Genomic DNA, 16,029 nt, shown 5'->3' with positions numbered 1-16,029 from the left:
TTTTTTCTGTGCAGTCTTGCTCAGTATTAGGGGGTTCCATTATGACGTCATTACAGCTTCAATAAAAGTTGTAGGAAATAAAGCATTTTAAAATTCAGGGAATTCTATTTAAAAATCATGTCAAAATACCCTAAAACTTTGAAAATAAGCTGTGGCTTATTTTTAAGTTTTGGTAAGAAAGTGGGAGCTTGTTTTCAAAACCGGCTTATTTTCAAATTGCGTCTTATTATCAATGCAAAAATCAGGTAAGCGACCAGAGCATAATCACAGTTTATTATCAATACAATTATTCAATAAATTGTAATCAATAGATTCAGAACTACTTGTTAATTCAAAAAATAAAAAAATCATGAATGTCATAGAATGTTTATAATAAAATAATTACAATGATACCATGTTCAGTATCTTGCTTGTAGAAAAAGAATCATTTTATTTTAACATCTTTCCTCATGACATTGTTGTGACCGGCTTATTTACAAAAACCGGCTTATTTTCAAGTAATTTCCAATGCAAGAAATAGGTGGCTTATTTTCAAAACAGGCTTAATATTAAATCCGTCTTATTTTCAAGGTTTTTGGGTACTTTTAATACCTTTTTTTCAATTTATATATTTTTTGGTTGTAAGCTAAATGACTAATACATTTCCCAAGTTAGAGAAATTTGTAGGCACCTTTCATTTACTAGATCTTGACCTTAAATGGACCTATCCAAGACCATCTAATATACTGTAAACCAACTTTTATTCGCGTGCGAGAAATTTTCGCGAAGTTCGCGAGAGCCTCGTCATCGCGAATATTTCTCGCCGCGAAGCGGTCCTTATAGTAAATTTGTCTATTAGAAACAGATGCAAAAAGGCTTGATCGCGAAAATTAATCGTCGCCAACCAATTTATCTCTGGTAAATCGCGAAATAAAGTCGTCGCGAATAATAGTTGGTTTACAGTAATGGAATTACACAACTTATTGTGATAATGAGAATAGTATGCAACTATTTCGAGGGAATACAAAACTCCAGAGAAATCTTCAGTTGCCAACTAAATAGTACATGATTGTATAATACCTTGATGACATGAGTCTGAGTCAAAGATGTGTTGAAGATTTTGTGTAAATTTTGTGATGTCTATCATGAAATGATTGTATTCCTTTTCATAACTATTTGTTAATTATTCAGTTACTGTATATTTTTAATGGTTAGTGTTTGATTACAATTTTTCCATCAAATTTGATCTTTTTAAAGAGATAAATACACTTTTTGATGAATATTTACATTGTAAATCTGAAAGTAACCCCCAAGCAGTCATTTAATAATTAAATCCCGTGTAAGTGCAAAAAGGTCAACAACAGTAGCATGATTAATAACCTATCTCTTGTTAGTATGCGAGGAAAGGTAAATATTTTAATAACTTTTTGCAATCATTTGGGTTTGCTCTTCATCATATAAGAGATTGAAGACATTCTGACAATGATTTCAGAAAAATATCTACAAATTTAGGGTGGAAAATTGACTAAGAAATAGAGTTCATTTGCCCACTTACATTATTTTTAATGTGGTCTTATCTTTTATGTCAATTGAATATAAAAGAATCTATTCTTTAAAGTCTATAACGGATGCTAAAAGAAGTAATTTTGTGATTTTTCACATTCTCTTTATGACAAGTACCCCTAAAAGTGACAGACAATGTGAAGTCGCACTGTGTAATTACCATTCAAAGTTTTATAGGCTGCACTACATTTAATAACAAGAAAACATGACATGTGTTTTAACTGATTGATAAGCGAGTGCGAATTTATCATTTTGAAAAGTTTGGAAATTGTGCTACAAAGACATTTCCAACATGGGTTGTGGCAACGCACTTTGAAAAAATTACGCACTTTGAAAAAATTTTTCAAAGTGCGTTAAATTTTGGGACCAGGTTAACGCACTTTGAAAAAATAATTTTTTTTTCAAAGTGCGTTAATATCGACCATATTAACGCACTTTGAAAAAAAAATTCTGCATGGCTTAGTCAATATTCCTACAAATCTTAGGTATGATAAATTATCATTTGAACCTGATTTGATACTTTTTGTTCCCCGCTTGAAAAGTGGGAGATATTAATTTGGGTCTATCTGTCAGTCCGTCCGTCTAGCTGTCCGTCCATCCGTCTTTCTGTAACGCTTTCGTTTCCACACGATTTCTCGCCAACCCTTTGAACATTTGCAATGAAATTTAACATAACAGAATCCCTGTGGCCTTAGGAATACCCCTTTTGAATTTGGGGTCAAAAGGTCAACATTCAATGTCGTAAAGAACTACGAACGATAGTATTGTTCTTCCGCCTATCTCTTAGTCAATTCTCAAAAGTTAACATATTGGAATGATTCTAAAAAAATTTATAGATATTTATATGAATTTTCATAAAACCTTACTTATTTGGGATACCAAAGAGAAATAACTCTATAATTTTGGCAAAACTTGTGTTTTTAAATACCTGGAGTTTAACAGAGAGATTATCAGATATGGTATCAAATTAACATCGAAAAGCAGACAGGTACTGTAGATTCCTTAATATTAGCGAGGAATTAATTTCTGCGAAATTTCGCGAGAAGTATCACTCGCGAAAAAAATATTACTCGTTTTTTTTCTGGTGCTTAAATCTATGTAAAATCTGTTCATTAACCGTTCATTCGCGAATTATAATTCTAGCGATTTGACGTTTGAGAGCCAGTTCGCGATAAAAAACACTCGCGAAAAATAAGGAATTTACAGCTAGTAATTAGTATTCTGATTTTCCTGAAAATGAACATAAATAGACTTTGAGATTTAAAAGAACAAAATTTCGATTTACTACAGACTTCCTTGTACAGTGCTTATACTGTATTTAGAATGCTCTTTTTTTTCAAATATCATTGACACTTAAGGTTACGAGTTATAGAAATAGATATATCTGGGTCGGAATGATAAAGAGTTGAGCTGATAGACCTTAATTCAGCCAGTCTTTTCTTCGTTTTCCGTTTCTTGGTTTTCTTCAATCCATCAGTTTTTAGAAAGAAACACATCAAAGTAAGGGCACCGCAAAGCGGAGCATTCCTTCCCCAAAAAACATGTTCAGTAAATCATTTGACATCGATCCCGATACAAATTACGTCAATTCCACACAGAAAAAACTAAGATACACATAAAGTAATAACACACATAATTGCATCACTATATCCCATCATACGTTGCGAAGGGATAATACTGTTGTCTATTTCTAAAATATAAGTCTAATTCCTTTTGTTTCATGAAAATTTTTTCAAAGTGCGTTAAATGTTTACATGGTGTAAAATTATGATGTACAGTTTTAACGCACTTTGAAAAAATTTTTCAAAGTGCGTTGATTTGGTCCCAAATTCAACGCACTTTGAAAAATTTTTTCAAAGTGCGTTAACCTGGTCCCAAAACTTAACGCACTTTGAAAAATTTTTTCAAAGTGCGTAATTTTTCAAAGTGCGTTGTAACAATGGGTTCTACCTTAATCACCTACCTACAATTTGTATCAAATGCAGGTTATCAGAAAGAAGTACGAATAACAAGAAATCACATATTATTCAATGGAATAATATGATACATGTATATGTTTTGCAATATTAATGTTAAAAGAAACTTTATTATGGTTCTGTAGTTAAATATATAGTACTGCAATAAAAAATTATTTCCCCCTTCTTGAATATCATGGAATATTTCAATAAGTAAAGACTTTTCCCATAAAACAGTACAATTATGGTTCGGTATATGAAGTCAAAATGTATTAACTATAAACGTAAACTTCAAAAAAGATCTTGACCTTCTCAATTTGGTCCTGTCTGGATACTGACAAACAAAACATTACGATTTATAACATATCAACTAGTATTAAAACAATTATGCCAATCTAACACTATAAAAATTATCGCTACAGCTGCAGACGGAGTGGTTCAACTAACAATTCTGTTGTTTCTCAGCACTGCCTGCAACAACTTAAATCTTAAATCCCGGTTCTGGGATATAAATAGCAGCCAATCAGGAAAATTGTGGAATTCTCATTTTTTTTGCCATCTTTAGTTCAGGGCGTATATTTTTTAATTTAAACATATACGTATCATCTATTACCATGTAAGATAATTGTTATGTAAACAAAGTTAAGTGTTCTGCGTATAAAAATGCATAAAATTTAGTTCAAATGTTTCTTTTAAAAGAGAGAATTTAGTAATTGAAATTAATAAGTGACACTGATTTTCAAAATCGGTCTGATTTGATTAAAAGCAAAGTTCTGTTTACATTTACACCGAAGCTTCAATCTCTATGGACGCATTCAAATTGCTTTCTTAATATGATTCTGGTTTCATTCTCGTACATTGTACTTCAGCAAAGAGAAACAAAAGTTCATTATTCCTTTTATTTTACATGAAAAATAATGAACAAACACACTGTAGATGTATGTAAACATGAAATTGCATGCTGCTGTTTCAGACTGTTACTGTAGCACCTAGCCGCTTAGCCACAACAGAAAATACTTTATAAATATTGCATGTACATGATTGTACTTAAATGTAGCATTGAAAATTTTCACCCCAAGAAAACCATTGTAAACCAAAGCGCAGCCGAGGTTGAAAATTATTTTCCAGGGGTGAAAATTTTTAATGTTACCACTCAACTACTCGTACATGCAATATTTATTATATTATACTGAATGTTTTAAACAAATACATATATTGCAGTGAACCTTATGCACATAAATTGTGCGCTGTCAACATTTTCTGGAATATCACCCATCTTCAAGCAATGTTGACTGTTGATACGCTGGAGGGCGTGGTTTCATTATTCAGCGGGTAATAGCTTTTTTAACAAATGTTTCTCGACATATGCACTTCAGTCAACAGATAAGACTTAATTGAAAACAGATTTAATATTCACAAAATCGTGAATTCCATATACCGTATGCATGTACATTAAAACATGACTAACTACTACCGCCAACGATGTCCCATGTATGTGATATGCTTTGGGTTGGGAATCCAAAATCTGACTAAGTTAACAACCATTCTGTAAGCCTTTCAACGAATTTTTCAATTTGCACATATGGTACTGTGGATTCCTTATTTTTCGCGAGTAATTATTATTGCGAAAGGTATTTTTATGTCAAATCATGAGAATAATAATTTGTGAATGGAAAGTTCATCAAGAGCTTTTACATAGATTCTACCACCATAACAATAAAAACGAGTAATCTTAATTCACGAGTTGTGCTTCTCCGAAATACCCCTTCTGATTTTGAGGTCAAAAAGTAAAAGGTCAAGGTAATAATTTCGAAAATTATGTTTTAAAAGCCATTCTCTGTAATGACTTGAAATTTCATACATTAGTTGTTGCACGCATAGTCTCAGAATATCTCCAAACTCTCTATGATATTTACTAAAAGTATTTGATACCCTAAACTAAAATTGGGCAAATTGGATGCTACGGGTAACGGTTACCGTGGCAAGATGTCTTAAAGTTTTAATTTTTGCATTTTTTGGACATGTTAAGCGCCTCAGAGTTAGCTTTTGCGGTAATGCAAACAATTGCAAATTACAATGACTGTTTCCAAAAAATGAATGCCTGGTGTTTTTTATGCATGAAAAAATATTTGGTAAATCAGCTATAACAGACGTGAGTATGGTAACAAAGTATTCAAAAGTAAAAAAAAAATTCATTAAATTCATAAAGACATACACAATAAAATAAAGCATAATTATAGGACACAGTTTCAACTAAAATTTATTTTTCGATATTTACAAATATTTAACTAAGGTACTCAGTATTTCTAATGATCATAAAAAATTTGAATTTCAGTCCACGAGATACAAGGCAGATTTAGAACAAACTTATTTTGTACACAGGGTCCGTGTCATGTTTTTGTTTACATAGGCTAATATATTAATTTATATTCATTCAAATCAACTATTTTCAATAAAGAAGTAATTCTAAATACGATTGGGCAATTTCTAGAGGTTTGCTGAATGTCATTTTGTTATGAATATGATAATTTCTATATGTAAACAAAAACAAGGCACGAGCCTTGTTTACATTACGAAGATCTTTAAGTTCTGTATCTCGATTTTACCTCACCTGAGCCAAAGGCTCAAGTGAGCTATTCTGATCACATTTTCTCCGTCGTCCGTCCGTCCGTCCATCTATCTGTCTGTCCGTCTGTAGACTTTTCACATTTTCGACTTCTTCTCAAGAACCACTCGGCCAATTTTTACCAAACTTTGTACAAAGCATCCTTGGGTAAAGGGAAATTAAAATTGCCAAAATGAAGGGCCAAGTCTCCCAAAAAGGGGAGATAATCAAAAAAGACAAAAATAGGGTGAGGTCATTAAAAAATCTTCTTCTCAAGAACCACTGGGCCAGAAAAACTGAAACTTATGTGGAAGTATTCTGGGGTAGTGTAGATTCTAAATTGTAAAAATCATGACCCCCGGGGATAGGTCGGGGCCACAAGGGGGAATCAAAGTTTTACATAGAAATATATCGGAAAAATCTTTTAAAAACTTTTCCTCAAGAACCACTAGGCCAGAAAAGCTGAAAGTTATGTGGAAGCATCCTGGAGTAGTGTAGATTCTAAATTGTTCAAATCATGACCCCCGGGTGTTGGGCGGGGCCACAATGGGGAATCAAATTTTTACATAGAAATATATAGGAAAAATCTTTAAAAATCTTCTTCTCAATAACCACTGGGCCAAAAAAGCTGAAACTTACGTGGAAGAACTGTAGGTTAGTGCAGATTTTAAATTGTTCAAATCATGACCCCTAAAGGTAGGGCGGGGCCACAATGTGGAATCAAAGTTTTACATAGAAATTTATAGGAAAAATCTTTGAAAATTTTCTACTCAAGAACCACTGGGCCAGAAAAGCTGAAACTTATGTGGAAGCATCCCGGGGTAATGTAGATTCTAAATTGTTCAAATCATGACCCCCGGGGGTTGGGTAGGCCACAATGGGGAATCAAAGTTTTACATAGCAATATATAGGGAAAATCTTTAAAAATTTTCTTCTCAAGAAATACTAGGCCAGAAAAACTGAAACTTATGTGGAAGCATCCTGGGTAGTGTAGATTCTAAATTGTTCTAATCATGACCCCCGGGGGTAGGGCGGGACCACAATGGGGAAGCAAAGTTTAACAATGTTGAATCAAATCATCCTGTGGTAGTGTAGATTTCAAATTGTGTGAATTATGATCAGTTGGGTAGGGTGGGGTCACAATATGTATTACAAGGGGGAAATCTGGTAAAGAAGGGAATGGTCAAAGCTTCTCAGGTGAGCGATGTGGCCCATGGGCCTCTTGTTTAATCAACAAATGATGTTCATATCTTTTGCTAATCACTAGATGATGCGTTAGTTAATGTAAAAAATAAGATTGGTTTTAAAAAATCAGTTCAAACTGTGTCCATGTCCCTTTAAAGTCATTGCGACGATTTTACCAAAGACACAGTCTCAGGTCACCAGAACATCACGAGTAAAGTCACTGACAGAATAATCAAGTAACCCTAAAATATACTATAGTTCATTATAGTTTATTGTTAACTATAGTGAACAGTTTGACACTATGAAAAGTTTGATTTACTTTAGTGAACACTTTGACACTTTGATTTACTATAGTGAACATTTTGAGACTTTGATTTACTATAGTGGACACTTTGAGACTTTTATTTACTATAGTGAACACTTTGACACTTTGATTTACTATAGTGAACACTTTGACACTTTGATTTACTATAGTGAACACTTTGACACTTTGATTTACTATAGTGAACACTTTGACACTTTGATTTACTATAGTGAACACTTTGAGACTTTGATTTATTATAGTGAACACTTTGACACTTTGATTTACTATAGTGAACACTTTGACACTTTGATTTACTATAGTGAACACTTTGACACTTTGATTTACTATAGTGAACACTTTGACACTTTGATTTACTATAGTGAACACTTTGACACTTTGATTTACTATAGTGAACACTTTGACACTTTGATTTACTATAGTGAACACTTTGACACTTTGATTTACTATAGTGAACACTTTGAGACTTTGATTTACTGAAGTGATACATGTAACTATGAAAACTTTGATTAACCTTGGTGATACCTATGGAAACTTTGATTTACTATAGAAAACTTTTATTTTACTATCGTGATAATTTTGAAAACTTTAATTAACTAGAGTGATAACTTTGACACTATAGTGATCCCTTTGAAAACTTTGATTTACTATAGTGAACACTTTGACATATTTTAAAATTTACTATAGTATACTATTGATTTACTATAGTAAACTATAGTTAACTACAGTAAACTATAGTTAACTATAGTAAACTATATTTAACTATAGTAAACTATAGTTAACTATAGTAAACTATAGTTAACTATTTATTATAGAATTTTTTGTTAAAGAAACTAACAATTACCTATTTCATAGACAATGTATATGGTAATCTGTACACTCAGGTGATTAGCAAAGAAATTGTTATTTTAAGGAAAACAAGTAGTTTTCAAAAAGGATTACTGTATCTTTGTGTCTTTAACCATTTAGAAACCGGACAGAAATTAGCTTGGTTTCGAAAATGTCTCAACTGAATAGGAAACAAACCAGATTTAGACAGCAATGTAATATAAGTATATTTAAGATTGATTGAAACGACTGGTTTACAATAAAATAAATAGATTTTTTTGTGTGCAGGTCTTTCAAAAGCGGATTAATGGATACTTTAGTTTTTCAAGGAACTGGACAGAATATCAGCATGGATTTGGGAACGCGTATACTGAATATTGGTTAGGTAAAATTTAGATTCTGTCTTTAAGGTAGATGAGTAAACTTTTTAGCCTATTTGATGTTGAGTTGAATAATTGAGTTATTTTGACAAATCGTTAGACTTCTTTAAAAAATACTTTGATTTTTGATACACTGTACTCGAAGAATTTTGAACGTGTTTCCATAAAATTCTTTAGAAAGAAAACGATTTTTAAACATTGTGTCACACATCGATGTTACGAAATATTAAGAATTGGATTTGTTCAATTAGCTATGAACATCGTTACACAGGAAAGACCTCACAAAGGTGATCTTAGATAGTAAGATTAAAGAAAATGTTGATCTTTCGGTTGCACAGAAATCTCTCTCTCTCTCTCTCTCTCTCTCTCTCTCTCTCTCTCTCTCTCTCTCTCTCTCTCTCTCTCTCTCTCTCTCTCTCTCTCTCTCTCTCTCTCTCTCTCTCTCTCTCTCTCTCTCTCTCTCTCTCTCTCTCTCTCTCTCTCTCTCTCTCTCTCTCTCTCTCTCTCTCTCTCTCTCTCTCTCTCTCTCTCTCTCTCTCTCTCTCTCTCTCTCTCTCTCTCTCTCTCTCTCTCTCTCTCTCTCTCTCTCTCTCTCTCTCTCTCTCTCTCTCTCTCTCTCTCTCTCTCTCTCTCTCTCTCTCTCTCTCTCTCTCTCTCTCTCTCTCTCTCTCTCTCTCTCTCTCTCTCTCTCTCTCTCTCTCTCTCTCTCTCTCTCTCTCTCTCTCTCTCTCTCTCTCTCTCTCTCTCTCTCTCTCTCTCTCTCTCTCTCTCTCTCTCTCTCTCTCTCTCTCTCTCTCTCTCTCTCTCTCTCTCTCTCTCTCTCTCTCTCTCTCTCTCTCTCTCTCTCTCTCTCTCTCTCTCTCTCTCTCTCTCTCTCTCTCTCTCTCTCTCTCTCTCTCTCTCTCTCTCTCTCTCTCTCTCTCTCTCTCTCTCTCTCTCTCTCTCTCTCTCTCTCTCTCTCTCTCTCTCTCTCTCTCTCTCTCTCTCTCTCTCTCTCTCTCTCTCTCTCTCTCTCTCTCTCTCTCTCTCTCTCTCTCTCTCTCTCTCTCTCTCTCTCTCTCTCTCTGGTAAATGTACATGTATATCTATATATTTTTTCTAACCTAGGAAACGATGCATTGCATGCATTAACTCTCAATTCATCTTCACTATACGTAAAGTTACAAAACACAAATGGAAGCCATTTCTTCCAGTATTACTCGGACTTCCGGATCAGTGGCGCTGACGATGAATATAGATTACATCTGGGATCTTACTCCAGTGGAACAGCAGGTGACGTGTTATTTAGTCATTTTAGTTAAATGTGAAGTTTTGCATAACGTCACGATCTTTTTGGACAGATGCATCCAGCGTAAACAATTCAGCCGCCGCTGTGTGATTGGTCAACTCATATTACTAACATTGACACGGAAATACATGTAGTCTGTTGCACGAGCAACCAATCAGGGATCGGAGTAGAAGAAACTTCCAGTCGTAAAGCTTGCGGTTAGGAGACGTGTATTATTTACCTTGAGCGCAGCTGTCATCAAAGATTGTCATGTAATGCAAAACTTCACACTTAACTGAAATTACCAATAAACGATATATACTTCATTTGTCTATGCAATAAATTTCATGACATCAAGGTTGCAACGAATGTTTTCGTTTTTCTTTTTTTTTTACAAGAACCGACAACGATTTTAATCTTCTTACTCAGGAAATTGAGTTATTATTGTTTCAAAACATTGAACACAAATGCTGATGTTGCAATGGTATTATCTGTTGACATTTTATTTTGGTTTTTATCAACATGTGAAATATATGATTATTGCGGGAATCACATGTATACAAAATAAGTGAAATACTGAGTATATTTCGTCTTTTTAATTAAGTATTTAAATCGAAAGAATTTGAAAAATGATATATTTTTTTCAGATTTTAAAAATACAATACTTTTGAGTAAATATGTGTTTGTAAAGAAGAATTACCAGGGAACTAACGATATTAATGAAGATTTTCATATGCCGTTTGTTGATTTGGTAAACGGAATGGACTAACTCAATGATAGGTTACCCGGTATATTAAATTTTGCTAGCAGAGTCCTTATTATGACCATAGAATTTACGAAATACAAACTTTAAATAAAAGAGGTTGTTGAAATTCTTCTAACATTAATCTAACAATGAGTAGCATGTCTTGCTTTAGAAATCAATGGTACTGAGAGCAAGCTTTTGGAAGACATAAACCATAACCAGGTGATAGATGGGAAAATTTCCGAAATGCGTCTTTATTAGAGGAAGTTCTAAACACCGCAAACTAAAGAGCTCTACTTATAGGGTAGTTTTATGGAGTTAGAGTGATCTGTCTCATATGAAAGAATTAAAAACTAGTTATTCATGGTTAATTACATCATTTGTAATAGATTAAAATATCTTTAGCATTATATAAGACAAAAAATAAGAAATTTAATGAATTATTTTCATTAATTTTCCCAGTGTAAACAGCAATGATTTCTACTCACAAACAGTCCATTGCCTTTGAATATTTTTCCTGCAGAAATAAGGCACGTACCCTATGTTATAATTGAATGAAAAAGTCTTAATATGCACACCTTTATATGATTTATTTTTCTCCCTTTCCAAAGAAATAGTTTCTCTTAGTGTTTAGAGCTTCAATAAGAAGCAGCTGTCTTTAATGTTTTTTTAAAAAAGGTTCATCGTGAGGAGTTGTGTAGAAAAACCGTGGTGCTTTAGACTTTTGAAATATTTGGTTACTTTAAACTTGAGAGATTTGAGGATCCTCATCTGATTTACAATATTAATAACATCTAAATTTTCTTGTTTACCACAATTAATTGTCAATTTCATTTAAAAAATTCCGACAACTTCGATCCACAAACAGGAACCACCAGAAATCTTACTTATCTCGAAAGTGTAAACTTTTTTCACAGTCTATTTTATCTTATTGTAGGATTTGAGTTTAAAAGGTCTCACAATAACCAAACGTTCAAGACCCCGGATCACTCTTCCCAGCGCTCACTTGGTTGTTTCCGTGATTACACGGAGGGGGGATGGTGGTTCGGTACCTGTCCTAACGTCTATTTAAATGGAGTTTATGGGTCACGTAAATGGAAAAATCCTTGGTATGGAGCAATATCATACGGCACAGAGTTCCGTTCTTCCCAAATGATGACTAGAAGACACCACTAGTACTGTTTTTTTAATATGTTGTTTCCCATTTGGTGAATATTGTGGATATTTGACATGTAGGAGGTAATCTTATATTAAAGAAGCTAAACTTAAAAAAAAATTATAAAACATCTAAAATGGTTTGTTGTTCATTTAAAAAATGATCTATACACAAAATGTAATCTTCTGTATCATGCTTTTATGCAAATGGACACGGTATGAAAACTTAATGTTGCACATACTTTTTAAAAATAACAATTATCATAATTACCAAAGATTAAAAATTTGAAGAAAAAAAAGGAGAGTACTTTGGAATCAAAAATTTTCGTGGGGGTTTAATTTTCGATGTATGAAGAGACCCACGAATTTATATCCACCAGGAATGTTAAATACTCAAATACATAACTACTCAACAATTCTTCATCCACGAATTCAAATCTCCACGAACCAAGAGTTTTTACTAAAACTACGAAAAATTGACCCTACGAAAATATGTGATATTACAGTAACCAAATTATACACAACATAGCGAAGTTTTAGTTTTAAAAATATGCATTATGAATACGTGTATGTAAATTTACTTTCCATCATATGTTTTAAAGTAATTGCGTAATATTAGCATGTAAACAATGTTCCCGAGGAAACCCAAGGTTTCCCGCACATAAAACTTTCGGGATGTTTCTTTTTCCATTCGGAACTGTATCTCCAGCCTCCTATACAATTATATCTGGGCGTCGCTTGTGCTTTGCAGAGTTTTCTCTGAGGGAAAGATACTCCCGTGCTGTCAGCTCTATTGTAAATTAAAAAAAATTATTATTTCCTATCCAAAAGCAAAATTAAAAAGTACACTGTTTCAATAAAACTTTGACTCTCTTACTTTTTAAAAAACAAAATTCTGTTCAAAAATGTAGAAATAAGGAGAATGGAAAAATATTTTAAATTTCCTCTAATTTGAAAAATAAAATGTACATGTATTTATACAATCCTATGCATTGATATGCAGTTTTACCCGGTAAACACAAAATAAACGTTTATTTTATTAAGCCTGAGTTATTCGGCAGAGAAAATTATTTTTCAAAGTGTTCTCAGTTTTTTAAAACCTAAATGACGGTTAGATAATTTTTTTTATGTTCTTTTGACAAATTACTTTCTATTCATAATGTGCTTTCTCCAAAGGATATAATATTTTAAGATTTTCTTTTAATTTTTGAATACTTGCGTTTTTCTTATTTTGTGATCTAAAATAACGATGTTTCCGCACGGTATAGCATTATTAGGGTTGTCTGTATGTGGCGCGTGCGCACTTGGAGGATAGAAGTGCGTCTGCGAGCAATACATCACGGTGTAGTTGTCAATCACGACTTCGTACAGTCCGAGTTCTCCATTGAACTGAATGTATGGTGCTAAAATAGATATGAATATAAATATATATTTTTTTTAAAGGACGATAATTGCAATTGATTATACAACAGCAAACTAAATTTCATAGATCAGCATTCAAGTCGGCTTTTGCTATTTTTGAATGCTGATTGTTAATGCCCTTTTAGGAAATATATCAGCAGTCAAACTCGGTACATGTTTACATTTATATGTCTTTAAAAACAAACTATTTTCTTATGTAATATTGATTTAGAACAGAACGGAAGAGTTACCATATTTGTTGTAACAAAGAACCCCTGCATTCACAGCGTACGATTCCCTGCATTCCGTGCCCTGTGAGTAACAGTCGAAAAAGGACGACTCATTGCCGAAACACGTGACTTTACCAAAGAGTACGAATTCATCTCGAGCACTCTTGTTTATATCAAACGCTATTCCATCTAAAATAGAAGGTAAAATACACTAAGCATTTAATTAATAACCGCTTACAATTTTAATAACACTTAAATTGTTAGCATTTCTTTTGAAATTAATTTTCTTATCTGTAGTATTAAATCAGTATTATAAGCTTAGGTAGAAATTGATATTTAAATACTTTTAAATCCAAACATTTTGCACGTAACGAAAGCCTCTGTGTCTGTCCACGAGTCTGCGCAAACGGAAGCACTAAGTCCAAACTGACTAACTGTCACCCGACCAAAACCTGATTTAAGATTCACTTTTCCTTCTGTAAAAGTAATATACACGTACATAAATTGGATGTATATAAAAATAAATTTGACCCCCTCCCTCCAAAATGTTTATCTAGATAAACATGCATATCATCATGGTTATATACCACTTTCCCCGCCATTTTCATAGCACAAAATTCGTGCTACTCCAGTCTTTTCTTCTTCCCACGCACTGGCGGACGGACAAAGTAAACTCGAGGTATTGCACTGAGTTATGGAAGATTCGTTGCCAGAACACTTTATTCCGATTGGAAACGATACCTCCATCTTGCCACTCGGCAATGGTACGCCTCCAGAAAATCCAAGATGGCGACATAGCATGGTGGCCTCTTTGTATGAGAAAACATTCTCTCCACCACAAACAAAACTTCCGTCTATTTTTACGTTTCCATAATACTGATTTGAAAGAGAAACTGAAAAAAATGGTAAAAAGTGTATAATTTTTTTTTTTTTTTTTTTTTTTGTAAATTTATCGAAAACAATTTAAACTTTGAAGGAGGTTAAAGCATCTCGCCACAATACTTGTCATGAAAGATATCGAATCTTAACTTTCCTCTTAAATGCACTATACTCAGTACGTCTTCATTTTCTTACATTTTATAGAAAATGAGTCGACAACTGTCAAATGTGAAATTTCATTCTATGACTAATGTGAGCTAGAATGAAGATTTTGACTTGTAAAAGATGAGCCATGAATTGAAATCACATATTGAATAGGTTCGATCATAATTATTTAAAATCAAGTTAAACTAATGAGCCATAATATCATTACATTTAAGTAATAATTTAATGCTGAAAACATTTCATTCAAGAATAATTTTATCTTTTTCAAAGACTGAAAATTTGCAGAAATCTAGACTGCCTTTGCTAAAAACGTGATGATATAGGGTCACTCTCACAAATTGTATTAAGTTTGTTAAACTCAGTGTTTTTCCGCATCGTTTAAAAATGTTTACGGGTCCTGTTGAACATAGAAGAGCAAGTTCAAGGTTCGAAAATTAGCATGTAATTACCATAGCGCTAAATCATTCTCTTGCTTTATCATTCAATTTAATGCACTGATAAAAACTTTATGGAGAATCAATGCATTAAAGAATCATTTAAAAAAGTTAAATGTCTTCCACAGAATTTACGTCTTCTATTTTTCTGCAGAGTATCTGCAACACGTTCTCCTACAAGAGAGTGCATTTTATCCGTATTTCCGACCTCTTTAAAAATCATAAAATTCCTAGACGAAAATTTATTTTCAAAACATAAAAAAGCAGACCCAAGCTAGTATACAGATTAAAGTACACTTAATGGCACTAGGACCTGATGGACTATAATGGATCCGGGGCGATGCAGTCTCGGCACATTTTTGTTCGTCAAAAGTCAATCTTAGAATTTGAAACACACAACTTACCGGGGAGGGCTGCGTATAAAGACCTGGTCTGGTCACTTAAAGGGATTTAAAGGGATTCGAATCTGTCATACGAATCAATTTTTAACCCATGACTCTAGAGCAGACGTTCTTACATGTACAACATCGCCACTTAGGCGACCGACTCATTATGGATAGGCTAGGGAACCAAGCAACACATGATATTATACTTTGATAATCACTTACTTTGTAGTCCTCCACACTCATAGAAAAAATATCCAGATAAGATCAACACAGTTAATTCCATTTTGTGATTAATTAGTTCACATTTTGACAGTCTTTTATAATAGTTAACTTTAAATGTTTTCAAAATAATTTTCTTCATCTGCGTTTTAAGAAAATAATCTGAGTTTACCTTCCACACAAATGTTCGTCCAGAAAGAACATGGTATGCATTTTTCAGGTTAATAAATCTTCTTTGCTTGATGTGTTACATGTATGTTTATTTATTTCACGCTTATTGAATTTTCAAGAGACTTTCTAATGATCTATGATAATGGGCAAGGACGCTATA

The 16,029-nt window shown here is 33.1% G+C and overlaps 2 protein-coding genes across 2 annotated transcripts in view; one reads left to right on the top strand and one right to left on the bottom strand.

The window, feature by feature from the left end:
• The window catches only part of LOC134236867 (uncharacterized), a 25,659-nt gene extending 13,654 nt beyond the window's left edge, over positions 1-12,005 (top strand). The window contains exons 11-13 of the mRNA XM_062719027.1: positions 8,726-8,822; positions 9,925-10,089; positions 11,767-12,005. Coding sequence (XP_062575011.1) covers positions 8,726-8,822; positions 9,925-10,089; positions 11,767-12,005 — 501 coding nt within the window. The remainder of the gene's footprint in view (positions 1-8,725; positions 8,823-9,924; positions 10,090-11,766) is intronic.
• On the bottom strand, positions 11,888-16,029 carry LOC134237117 (scavenger receptor cysteine-rich type 1 protein M160-like). Its single transcript, XM_062719221.1, has 6 exons — positions 15,702-16,029; positions 14,203-14,508; positions 13,960-14,091; positions 13,637-13,804; positions 13,204-13,387; positions 11,888-12,774 (listed from the first exon to the last, which is right to left on the bottom strand). Exons 1-6 carry the CDS (start codon positions 15,838-15,840, stop codon positions 12,600-12,602), a joined length of 1,104 nt encoding a protein of 367 aa, XP_062575205.1. The 5' UTR covers positions 15,841-16,029; the 3' UTR covers positions 11,888-12,599.

Source organism: Saccostrea cucullata, unplaced genomic scaffold (genome assembly GCF_032062105.1).
Source record: "Saccostrea cucullata isolate Sc308-1 unplaced genomic scaffold, CSIRO_AGI_Scuc_v1 ctg1772, whole genome shotgun sequence".
In the NCBI taxonomy this organism is placed as follows: domain Eukaryota; kingdom Metazoa; phylum Mollusca; class Bivalvia; order Ostreida; family Ostreidae; genus Saccostrea; species Saccostrea cuccullata.
The sequence above is the reverse complement of the archived record's forward strand: the minus strand, read 5'-3'. Positions and strand labels throughout refer to the sequence as shown.

Excerpts from the sequence above, each read along its gene's own strand:
- LOC134237117 (XM_062719221.1), bottom strand. The coding sequence starts at position 15,840 with ATGAAGAAAATTATTTTGAAAACATTTAAAGTTAACTATTATAAAAGA. Across the intron at positions 14,092-14,202 it reads TGAAAATGGCGGGGAAAGTG|AAGGAAAAGTGAATCTTAAA; the intron begins GTATATAACCAT and ends TTACTTTTACAG. Across the intron at positions 13,805-13,959 it reads CAAAATGTTTGGATTTAAAA|ATGGAATAGCGTTTGATATA; the intron begins GTATTTAAATAT and ends CTTCTATTTTAG.